Here is a 12,789-nt window from a genome sequence, read left to right on the forward strand (position 1 = left end):
GTGGACCGCCATGCTGTATGGTAGAATATCACAGAGGCTTTAAAGGGGCACAATGACTCCACTCACCTCAAACACCTAAAACCAGGAATGAACAGCACACAGAGGACGGAGAGACGAGTCACACTCGCTGCCATCGAGTTCACGTTACCATGTCATTATCGCTGCAGAGGCTGAACTGAGCAAAGTCAAACAGGCGCGTTCCTCTTACCCAGCTCGTCTTCTTCTTCTTCTTGGCGTCTTGGTCCTTCAAGCTGCCCATGCTCGATATGCTGGTCAGGCTGTTGAGACTGGAGATGCTCTCGCATGAGTTCTGTCGACGAATTCGAATGTCTGGGGAACGGGAAAAAGGAGATGGAGACAAAAGTGCAGAGTTCTGCGCAAGATGTGCAGAGAAGAGACTGAAGAATAACAGAAAGATGAGCTGATCTCCGGACCTTTCATGTTATCCGGGTTGTTGAGGGCTCCCTGAATGACAGCCTGGGCTTCTTCATTCCTGCTTCTCAGCACATCGATGGTCTCCCTCAGATCATTGAGCTCCGAGTCCTTGACGAACAAAAATGGATGTAAGTGATTTGGATTTGGGCGGATCTGTTTGCCAAACTCAGAGCTTTGTGGACATTTTCCCCAGAATCTTTACATACATGACACCATTTGAATGAGGTTGAGGATTCCTCTGACAGGAATTGACGGAAACAACGGGAAGAAGATGACAGACTGATTATTCCTTAACCGTTATCGCCCCTTCACAAAGTTAGATATTGTCTCATTTATTTTCTTCTTTGTATCTTTACTTATTTAAAATTACATATATATCCATTCATTTTCCCGACCACTCTTGCTCTTATTAATGTCATTTTTCAAGACAAATTGCACCTAAAATGATGTATTTAAGAAAATCCCATTTATTTTTTTTGACTTTTTCAGCTCTCAAAGTGTTCACGAAAAACAGCAGTGTTCCTTAATTTAATTCACATATTTATATTTTTCTATTTCTAATAGAGCGGGCTTTTGTACGATCTAGTGTTTTAGTCAAACACTACAAACCGAGCAGTCAGAATGAGCCGATACACAGGCTGGGCTTGATCATTCTCAAAATATTAAAAGTTTCAAAGGACAAATTGAAAAATCGAGCCTCTCAGTGCTGCTTATTGTGCAATAACATTGATGACACTTTTGTAGATATAAAGCTGCCTAGCATTTCTCTTCAAGGTTAGAACAACAAAGAATCCTTCCCTGCAGCAGCCTGGAAAGGCCTTTTGGTGGGTGCAGCAAGGCATGAAGCCTTGAGACTCCTGACACTGATACACACACGCACACACACACATACTGGATACGGCCTCGAGCGCTGATGAATCCCTTCCCACTAAAGCATATACAAAGGCTGAAGAATGCAGGAATGCGATGTCTGGCGTTCGTTCCTCGCCGCAGGCTGTGTTCAAAGTCGCCTCGCTCCGTGTTAGCACAAGGTTGCGTGCTCTTAAGTCAGGCTCAATGATGGAATGTGGCTGTATTCAGCTCCGTGTGCGTTTGTGCTTGTTGCGCTGTTACCTTCTGCTCCTGGGTTACTGACAGACTTTGTAGCCGAGTTGTCATCATTGCCAAACTTTGCTCAAAGGCGGCCACTAGGTTGGCCTGTATGGAAAACAAAGAGAACAAACAATATATTTATTTACAGCTTGGATTTTAAAGTCTTTCTCCGGCGCGATGAAGGAGGGAAGAGTGAGGATTGGATTGGGAGGGCAACACCAGCAATTAGTCTGTCACTCAAGACAAAACACACACATATACCGGTACCTCCTATGACACATTCTGGCATGCAAATGTAATCTGAACAAATTAATAGATTAGGCCTCAATATGGTGTTTTTGCTCATATGTGTTTTTATTCAGGACACACACACACACACATAGATGGAATCTGATATATTCAAATATAAATTGAGCTACATGTGTTACTAACTCGCATAGGGTATGTATCTGATTCTACTTCAGTTTTGGGTTGTGTTGAAAAGGGCCACACGTAGAAGTTAGAAAATGAACTGTAATAATTTTTTCTTCAGAAATTGAAACTCCTGCACACGGTAGAGTCCTTGTTTCTAAACGGTTAGAGAAGAAGGGGACGGGCGGTACGTACATTTGCCGTGAGCTGCGTCGTCAGACATGACACCTTCTCCTGGGACGATTCCAGCTCCCTCCGCAGCTTGCGGATTTGCTGTGAGGCAAAAACAGATTTGTTGTTCTCAATATAAAAACAGATCACTGCCCAAATGATAAGGTGAGTGGACGTTTGGTCTTTTAATGATCTACAGACTCGATCGCTCACAGGCAACTGGGAGGAAGGCAATGGATGAAAAGACAGCGATGAGGAAGAGGAGGAGAAAGGAGAGACAAGAGCACACTTACCTCTCCTTGAATCCTTTCCTCAGCCTTTGGAAGGAAGAGGAATAAAGCCAAAGAGGTTAGACGGGAAAAAAGGAGAGGAAACTTGCAAAGGTTTAGGGGGAAACTTGTTTCTCAGTGTGTATTGTTTGTGTATGAGAGGAAAGCATTCTTATACGCACGCACTCACATGTACGTGCACACACACCACACACTGCTGCGGCTACCTGAGGCTGCACATTCACACTCACCGATGAGTAATTTGATGAGGCGTTGGATGCCAGGGACAGCACAGACCCGTGCACTGAGAAGAGTAGCAAAATGAACCAATCACAAACCCGCTAGGGGACCGAGCTGAACGGCATCAATGAACAGGACATCTTATGACAGGTATCTGTTAAATTCAAAGGGCCCACCCTCATCAGAATCCTTCTCCCTGAAGGAGCCGGAGCGAACCATTCCCATGCTGCGGGGGCGCTCAGACAGTGATAGCGTGCTGCCCAGTGTAGACACGCCATACAGATCCAGAGAGGCGTCATGCGTTTGGATGCTGCTGGATCGAGTCATCCTCGGAGGCCCCCCAACAGGGCTGGGGGCTGGTGGGAAACAGCAGGATCCAAGGAAGCTCACTGATTATATACATGAAACTGGGCAGTAGAGCAACATGACATGATAAATAACACATGTATACTAACCCGTAACGGTCTTAGAGGTACGAGGCAGGGAAGTGGGTGAGGACAGGAGTGGAAGAGTGAGTGAGTCACTCATATTCAAAACAGTATGGGAGTGCCTCCTCTCTCCTTTCTCCTTCCCTTCCTCCTCAACCTGGGAGGCACCACTGAAACTACACACAGACACACACACGTATGTTTAACACACATGTTACAAAGTAGTTATTAACATATACAAGCATATTTAATTTATTTCATCCAATAATTATCTCAACCTATTTTACATTGTATTGCAATATTTATATATATGTATATATTTATTTTTGTATATGAGTTGATATAAATTTTACATAATAAATATTTCAATGTTAAATAAGGTGGGTTAATAATGAGCCAATGAATAGACAGAACGAGATGCAAATATCTGCCAATTAAAGCAGAATTATTTTCACATTGACGGTAAGAATGATGAAGAACAAAAATCTTTCATTCGCTGAAGAGCTTATCATCTCTGTGCAGTAAAAGCACACCGCTTACATTGTGTCCCTCTGTCACGTGAACCATGTGAATATAGGAGGATGCGTGTCCACTTACCTTAAACCTTTCTTTGGCAGTGTATTTCTGTCTCTCTGAGAACTGCAGAGATTAAACAATGTCATTATTTAACCACTGGTGCAGGCAGTCATTAAACAGAAGCACAGAGAAAATGGCAGACAGTAATTATGACTTCCGTTAAAGGAGCCGGTACGACGCTGATAATAACGCTGCGGTAATATTAGCCTAAAAGCCTTGGTGTGTGTGTGTGTGCGCACGTGTGTGTGCGCACGTGTGTGTGCGCACGTGTGTGTGCGCGTGTGTGTGTGGAAGAGCTTGGCTGTGGTTGACTTTGCATGTTGTTTGCGCTCATAATGCAAATATGCTTTTTAATATGCCCTGACAACAATGATGAATTTTTGTCTCACATTACATTTTAGTGACAGGCAGCTGTTACTATTGTATCCACCAAGGTTTATTTTACTATACTTCTTCAACACTTGTGCAATAAAATATAGTGATAGTTATTTTCATCCTGCCATGGACATAAATGTATTTTTTTGGGGGGGTTATTATGATGTCTTTGGTACAGAAGGCATTCATATTTGCTCTTTATAAAGGTCACTGCTGCTGATGCAATATGGCCCCAAAACCTTTCCAGTAATTGCAGCATTCTTTTATTGAATGGCCGCCAAATCACCTTTCCATCATGCAGGATCATTGTGTAAAGCAAAGCGGAAAAAAGATATCTTCTAGTTCCACTGAATGAGGTAAGTTGGTGTAGTTCCTCGGTTGACCAGCGAGTGGCGACCTATAGCAGCATTACAAATCATTCTGACTAACAACAATTACCAGGGGTAGACCAAATAGACAAATTTGCTCTGGAGTGCCTGACCATGTTGGCTGCTGCTCACTTATTGCACTGCATGAAGCAGACATGCTTTCAATCATTAGAACATGGAGCCACTACAAATTGAATGGCTGGTAATAGACCCAAGGCTATTGCCTCCCTGCAGACCGCCTGATATTCTGAAACAGCCATACTTGAATATATTGATCTGTTCTTTTTTGCACCACTTTCCCGTACATAAATGTTTTAGCACCACGGCAGAGTTGCTGAACCGCTCCACCTGTCTCCTGCGTCTGTCATGCACTTGTCCTGTTGGGCACAATGTACCCAATGAAGGGACTCGAAAATATTTCTGCTAATACATGCGTGCGTAGTTTATTTTGAAAACCTGTGCACCACTAATGTCGAGTCCTGACAATTAAATATGTGGAGAATGTGCGTTGTGGTACAATTGGTATTGAAGTTAACGTTTTCCTCTGAATTCCATCTTACCCGTCTATATGAGACAATGAGACTTTACTTCCAGAGTTCCAGCTGGCAGCAGGGACCCTGTCCTCTTGTCTGTCTTTGGCTTGGGACTCAATTGTAGTGTAGCCTCTGGCTAAATTCCGCCTCTCTCTGTCCAGGAGGTCCGGGGCCAGACTCATCTGAAGTGGCAGTGACTCCATGCTGCGATGGAGCCCAGACATACGAGGTTGCAGCAGAGGAGACGTACTCCCTCCACTCCGTTCAACTCCAAGTGAAGAGACTTGCCTGGGCCCCAACCCAGTCCCTGAGCTTGAGAAGCGTGAAGAAGAGTTCACATTGAGCGTTGGGGTAAGGCTTGGTGTCAGGCTGGACCCAGTAGCTCTCCCTTCTCCCGAGCCTGAGTTGGTCAGGTCCTGGAGTTTGGAGTAGGGAGGAACCTTAGGTGGCAACGAGGCATGAACTCTCACATCTACGCTGCTGGTGGTCAGTCTGTCAAGCTGGGTCATGGATGGCGGTTTTGCCAGGCTGGGAACTCCAGATAATCTGAAGACAATGGCAAACAGCGTTGAAGAAAATTAGAATTCCTACTTTATTATGCATGCGAAAGAATGAATTTTGAAAGAAATGACTGGTAGCATATGAACTACAGTACCTTGGTGTGTTGGTTGAGGGCATATCCAAACCCTTCCCACTACAAGGGGGTCTCAGACCCTGCAGCTTCCCTCCATTTTCTGAGGGGGTCTGAGCAGGACTACCCTTCAAAGATCCACCCCCGCACTCAGAATCGGACACCACAGCTTTAGCTTTAGCTCTCTCTTTCTCTTTTTCTCTGTCGGTCTGATTGACAGGACTGGGACTTGAGATCCCCCGACCTCCAGCTTTACTTATACCCGTTACAGAACCAATTCCTGAGACGGGCTCTTTGAGCCTGGAGCCCTGGCTCGCTGTGGTGGAGGGTTTCATCAGCCCTGAAGCGGTGTCCACCGTCGTGCTCACTGGGCGAGCCGAGCTTGGGCGGATTAGAGTCAAGGTGCTAGTCTTTGCTGGGCGGGGCAGAGAGCGGTATTGGAGAGATGTTCTGGCATTTGCCGCTAGAAAGCCACTGTGGTCGCTGTTTGAAACATCGAGACTCGTCTTTCGTCCTCCGCTACCACCGGCCCCTGGTTTGATGGGAATACCTGATGTTTTGGTACTCTTCCCCCCCAGTGCAGAACCACAGGGCACGGCGCTGACACCTGTACTCATCATAGCAGAGGCGCTGGAATTGGCTGTGCCATTACTGGTAGGCGTGGCGGGCTTTTTGAAGCCAAAGTTTCCACCTGTTGAGGGTCTGACAAGGCCAGATGGAGGTTTACGTTGCTCCCCAGCACTGGTGCCATTTCTGTGGTCTTTACCAGCATCGGAAGAAGAGCGCTGAAGGCCAGACGCCTTCACTGCTAACAGAGACCTATCCATTGGCTTTCCATCTGGCCTGACTGTACCTGAATGAGGAGGAAGAAGAAGAAGAAACCAGCGATGAGTACACTTTTAAGGCTGAACAATCTCTGGTGGTGAGTGAGACGAGCCAAGCCATATTAGGACATTATATCTTATCTGAACACCTACATGGTCTGGCTGTCTGCTGATAAAAAGAAATCCCTGTCTGAGCAGACGGTCTCACCCATAAGCGCCTCACACACACACACACACACACACACACACACACACACACTATTATCACAGAGTTACTCCTCTTTTCCATCCGGATGAACTAAAACGGTTTTCTCTGGCTTTCCATTAAGTGCCGGTCTGTGTGTCACAGCTGGAGAGGGCCGACAATAACTCGCGCGGCTGTGGAAACCCGGCGTTCACAATCACAACGCGTGTCTGCGGCCACACAACTGTATGAAACACCCGGTTTAACTGGATTGCTCCACTCTTTGGGGAAATAGGTCAGAGTGAAGGATAACCTGGCGGAGCAAAGGCTGAAGGAAGGTCAAACAGCTTGATCCAGATGTTTACATTTCCCAGAGGCAAATTAATTAGACTTGTTTGAAAGCGCACACTTGTCCAACAGTCTGGTGGACAAGTGTGCGCTGTATGAGCCACTGTTACGGGTGCGAGCCGGCACCGCTCACACTCTTAATTAGTTTCTAATGGGAGTTGTTATGGGAGGTTTATATACAAGTCATTAATAGAGTCAAAGAACTGCTGTTGAATGGGACCCACCGGCGTGCTGCCCTGGGACATCTGGAGTCACTTACGGAAATGTATAAACCCACGAAAGCCACATACAGGACACACACACACGCACACACCGTTCTCAGTGATTTGATCTTATAGGAATGTGACATTGATAGAAAATCACACTTAATGTTTTGTAAATGTTAAAAATAGTGTTTTCATATAAAGTCATAAACTCCATCCATCTTCTAAACATGATATTGCACATTCCAACAGTGTTTGAACAACATAAATACTCAGCAAGAAACAAAACCATGCTGACACAATCCAGGAATATGTGTAGAATTAGTCCTGAATGAATGAGGTATTGACAACGCCTGCAGAGACGCAGCCTGGGATGTGTCTCTACATGTCTCCATGCATGAAGTCTAAAAACAGACCGGAACACACAGGCAGAAAGAACAATTCCTCGCATGCTGTACAATATTTAATGTTGCCATTTTTGAATGCAGTGGAACTATGGCCCATTTATTTTCTCCATCATTAATTATTTTTCTATTTAAGGCTTAGTTGATGATAGACACATGCTATTCCCATTGATGACTCATAACTTACCCACAATCCTTCTGGGTCCATCAGTGACCACATCCTCTAAACATGTTGTGTTTATTTTTGTACTTATTTTAATATAGTAAATATAAAAAAATTATAATAATACGTTTAACTTCCAGAAATCATGACTGGAGTCGGGATTTTCTCACATTTATATTCACAATCAAACTGGTTTAATGGAAGTAACTGTCAGCTGCTACTGAAAAAAACAAACTCTGTCACGTAGATATTATGCAGTAAACTGCATATTTACTAGTGAATACAGAATGGAAGTGTTTATCCTTGCACACACTGCTCCCTCACACACTACGTGTTTCCTGATGACATGTGACAAATAACACACACACTCAGTGATGAGCTCATCTAAAGCAGCAAAGATGTTTGTAATTATCTCTGAATGTCTGATCCTCATAATTATATTCCAAATCTCCTAAACACTGATGAACCTTTTGCAGTCAGCTTTCACTTGACCTCATCATCTCACTCATTTGTCTCCAATTCTGAGTGACCTTGATAGAAAAGTCATCCGGTTAACATAAACAGCAATGATCGCCTGGCACAAACACACACTTGTTTGGCGTAACTGTCATCAGGACAGTCCCACAGAAAGAGTACTATTTACACAGACACAGCCTATCCAGACTGGCACAGCAATATCCTGTTGTTGTATGTGTGTGTGTGTGTGTGTTTGCTTGCACACAGATGGTGTGTTTAAAGGCAGCTGCACAGTCACCACTATTGTGTAGTGATAGTGTTATACGTGTGAACACACACACACACACAAACACGATGGCCTCTTGTTCAGTTGAGCGTTTCTGTACAAATAAATGCTACAAATTGTCTCTGTCTCAAAAGTAAAGATTGGATTAGAAAGGCTGAACTAATTGGAAGAAAAAATAAACACTGTTGTTCAGTGTGTGTTTGGCTGGCAGGAAGCGAGTGGGTGGTGATGGGTGTTTGATACATGGCACCACTCTCTATAGGCCCAGAGGGTGGGCTGCAGCTGTGGATAAATGTGTGGGACAAAGACAGAGTGTGTCAGTGGCTGCCAGTGGGTGTGAGGCTGCCAGAAAGAAGAGGATATTCAAAGACAGCCACAGAAATGCAGCTGTCTGCTCGGCTTATGCAACCATTCCAGATGCAGCGACCCAACAGTGTGTGTTTCTGCACTCGCCTGCCACTTTGAGTCCAGTCTGAGAGGTGTGTGTGATCGGCGAGGTGACTCCCACAGGTGGGGTTCTTCCTTTCTTTAACACATTCCCCTGACCCAGGGTGTGAGGTTTCCTCAGTTCGCCCGTCCCTCTGTCCTCACGGTGGACATGTGTCTTTTTCCATTTGTTGGCCGAGTCGGACTTGAGACTTCCCGTGTCGTAGATGTTGCTGCCCTGACTCTTGCGGTTGGGTTTGGCTTCTTCATTGTCCCACGACAGACCACTCTGCACGAGAGATCTCTTCTCTGCATCTGTGCGCATCTGGATAAAGACAAAGAGGCAGGATGAACATGGACCCATTCATTTTTAGTAAAGGTCCGGCTATGAATGAACACAATCAACGATTGATTTGTTTGATAGGTTTGAGTGATGTGTTATCCACCCTTTCCTTTACTTGTTTTGAGTCCGTTTCACAATTGACATAAATCCGAATACTGACAATACAAAATGAATGAGAAGATCAATTCACAATTCGCGAGGCTTTTTACATACAAAGTGCCTCCTGAGATGACATGAAAAACTTTGTGCACAAGCTATGTTTTTTTTTTGCCGTTGATGAGGCGTGCTAAAATTAGCAAATTCGTGTCATTTAAGGAAACGGATGTCAAATGTTTCCATTTTGTGTTGAGTCGAACACCAAATCTCTTCAGGACAGTGTTTCCCAAGAAGACAGAAGACTCATATGATGAATTCCTTGTTTATTAAAAGCAATATACCCCATGGGCAGGTTAGCGTCACGTGAGGTCATGGTGTGTATGTGTATGTGTGTGTGTGTGTGTGTGCGTGTGGGTGTGTGTAGGTGTGTGTGCATGTGCGCGCGCGCTCTTCTACCAGACCTTGTAGATAGAACAACAACATGTCTTCATACATTCCTTTATTATGAAAGCAGGGGGTGGGAAGCTATACATCTATCTATCCATGCTGTTGTTGCAACAACATTTCTAACAACAACAAAAGTATACACAGACAAACAGACGTACATACTATGTACATGCACAAAGGATTTGGGTAAACAAGATACTGACTAATTTAATGCTATTAAAAAATATATATTTTTCACCTACATGTGGAAAACTATTGCATACACTGTTGGTCTTTTATTGGTCTCTGTCAATAATCTCTTATTTGTGTTTCCCTTCTTTCACTCTTGCATCCTTCTTGAATAAGTTACTGTATTTAACAGGCTAAATAGAAGAATGATGAGTTAGACTTCATTATAAGAAGAATAAAACAAGACAGGAGCAGCAAATGTTTGGAGGTTTCTGTGACACAGAGACTAAGAAATGGATTCAGCCAACAAGAAGAGCATCACATCGGCGCATGGCAAGAGAACAGGGAGCCATGTGTATCAGCCAAGGCGGGGTGTACAGTGAGGTGATGAGTGGTTGTCATGGTAATTCTGCCATGGGGGTAATGGTTGCTATGAATCCCACAACTAGGCCAATGAGGGAAGCATCCTGGTAGTTGTAGCTTACTGGACTGTGTGCAGGACTACAGATGGCCGAGTGTGTGTGTGTGTGGGGGGGGGGGGGGGGGGGGGGGGTGTGCATACTGCATATGGCCATGCTGCAGACCTGTTCTTCAATATACAGGAAAAGACAAAGACCCTGCACTTTGGTTGCTATGGTTATATTGCATCTAAATCCCAGTGCATCCGTCATATAAGCCACATTGTGGAGGTGTGACCTACGTCAAACACACACACACACACTGCCGGGAAACCATGCAGCTACAGATGGATCTTAAAGAACCTCAAGCAGAGCTGCGGAAAAGATTTTAGAAGCCAGCCGAGACAAGCCGGCAAAAACATCTCAGCTGGCGGACCTGTCTCCTCCGTGACCCCGACGACGTCCCCTCCCCGCAGGTCCTCGGAGCAGCGTCCCACCTCACTGATCGTTGGGGACTCCGTCATCAAGCGCATCAGGGCCAAGCACGCCGTGACCCACTCTCTGCCGGGGGCTCACGTCTCTGATGTGGCGCAACACATCCCGCAGATCCTCACGGATCACCCGCACATCAGGAACGTTATCGTCCATGTAGGAAGCAACGACACCAGCAAGCAGCAGTCGGAGGTTTTAAAACAGGATTTTAAGCGTCTTTTTAACGAACTGAAAGACAGCAGAAAGTCCGTTTTTATCTCTGGCCCCATCCCCACGCTGCACCGAGGCATTGGTCGCTTCAGCCGGCTGCTGGCCCTCAACACCTGGCTGCAGTCGGCCTGTCCGGAACACAACCTGGTTTTTATTGACAATTTCAACCTTTTCTGGAATCGAGCTTCCTTCTTCAGCAGAGACGGTCTCCATCCCAGCTTCCAGGGGACGCGTGCTCTCTCATTGAACATCTCCCATGCAGTCTCCACAGCTCCCCATCATTGACTGACCGCACCTCCTTATCCCACCACACCACCGACGGCACAGGTCACCACGCCGGCCTCTGATGGCCCCTCTTCCTCCTCAGGGACCTCTCCATCACCGGTCCTCATCGCCAGCTCCCCCTGCTGCCCAAACCCTGTAATCTCCACCATTATCTCCAACCAGAGAACTTCAGCACGTGCTTCATCTCGCCCCTCTGCTGCCCATCAGGGCAATTTAATCCAAATCCCTCGGATACCTCCTCCATCTTATGCTCCTCAAGCCACGCCTATAACCTGTGGTCTTTTAAATGAGGCTGTGACAATCAGTTCTATGAATGCCCCTTGTTTTGGGGAGGATGGATCACAACGGACTCTAAGGAGGCGTGACCAGGTAGCTGCTCCTGAACAGAATGTAAACAAGACACGAGTAAACTCAGCGATCACGAAGAACCGTAAGTGGAAAGTCTTTCAGACTGTAAATCATTCAAGAACAGTTTGGGATCCTATAATGAAGCCGAAGGGTCTTTTAGGAGGGCATTTGAATATACGCAGCATTAAATCTAAAAGTGAGCAGGTGCATCATCTTTTGCTGGACTCTAACTTAGACTACCTTTGTTTGTCTGAGACCTGGCTCCAGGAATCTACCCCATCAGCAGCTCTTAATGTACCTAGCTTTAACATTTACAGGAGAGACAGGGTGAGCTCAAAGGGAGGCGGCGTTATGATCTACGTCAAAGATTGCATTCAGTGTCAGGAAATAGAATGGTCAAATGGCAAAGAATTAGAGTGCATTGGCATAAATATAGTTTTGTCACAACAAATGTCATTTGCTCTTATACTGATCTATCGCCCTCCCTCATCAAAGAGTAATTTCTATGAGAAATTTGAGAACTTACTTAGAGAATGTAATTTTAACAAAGAAGTAGTTATTATGGGAGATTTTAACATTAATTGGGAGGACAAAAAATCTCGAAAAAACCTTAAAAAGATTACAGATCAATTTGACCTGGTGCAGCTAGTCAATGGACCTACAAGAATAACCAATTCTTCTAGTACGCAAATCGATTTAGTATTTTGCAATAGACCGGATAGGATTCCTAAATCATTGAACATGTTAACTGGCATGTCTGACCATAACTTCATTATTGTTGTCAGGAAACTAACAAATAAAAGATTTAATCCATTAATAAAAAAACATGAATCATTCGGTATTCCTAAAACTAAAATGGAGACATTAACAAATGCTATTCTACATACTGAATGGGATGACATGTTGCAGGGGATAGACCTGGAAGAAGACAGCAATGCTTTCTCAAAAAGCTTAGAGAACACTATTATAAACCATACTTGTAAATTGAGGCATAGAAATAGGAAAAATAACGTCCCTTGGATAAATGCAGATATCTTAAAAATTATGAAAGAAAGGGACAGGGCCTTAAAAAAGTCAATCAGAACTAAACTTAGCCATGACAGACATCTTTTTGTAATGATGAGGAACAAAGTGATCAATAAAATTAGACAAGCAAAGGCAGATTATTTCATAACTATA

At 44.7% G+C, this 12,789-nt stretch overlaps 1 protein-coding gene across 1 annotated transcript in view; it reads right to left on the reverse strand.

Moving 5' to 3' along the window:
* Window positions 1-12,789, reverse strand: part of LOC137909506 (neuron navigator 1-like) — a 67,614-nt gene that overhangs the window by 4,441 nt on the left and 50,384 nt on the right. Inside the window, exons 8-20 of the mRNA XM_068753974.1 lie at window positions 8,851-9,148; window positions 5,554-6,382; window positions 4,926-5,444; window positions 3,644-3,685; window positions 3,074-3,222; window positions 2,795-2,974; window positions 2,630-2,682; window positions 2,403-2,426; window positions 2,134-2,211; window positions 1,549-1,632; window positions 435-543; window positions 209-330; window positions 67-75 (exon numbers count right to left, since the gene is read on the reverse strand). Coding sequence (XP_068610075.1) covers window positions 67-75; window positions 209-330; window positions 435-543; window positions 1,549-1,632; window positions 2,134-2,211; window positions 2,403-2,426; window positions 2,630-2,682; window positions 2,795-2,974; window positions 3,074-3,222; window positions 3,644-3,685; window positions 4,926-5,444; window positions 5,554-6,382; window positions 8,851-9,148 — 2,496 coding nt within the window. The remainder of the gene's footprint in view (window positions 1-66; window positions 76-208; window positions 331-434; window positions 544-1,548; window positions 1,633-2,133; window positions 2,212-2,402; window positions 2,427-2,629; window positions 2,683-2,794; window positions 2,975-3,073; window positions 3,223-3,643; window positions 3,686-4,925; window positions 5,445-5,553; window positions 6,383-8,850; window positions 9,149-12,789) is intronic.

Source organism: Brachionichthys hirsutus, chromosome 2 (assembly GCF_040956055.1).
Source record: "Brachionichthys hirsutus isolate HB-005 chromosome 2, CSIRO-AGI_Bhir_v1, whole genome shotgun sequence".
Lineage (NCBI taxonomy): Eukaryota > Metazoa > Chordata > Actinopteri > Lophiiformes > Brachionichthyidae > Brachionichthys > Brachionichthys hirsutus.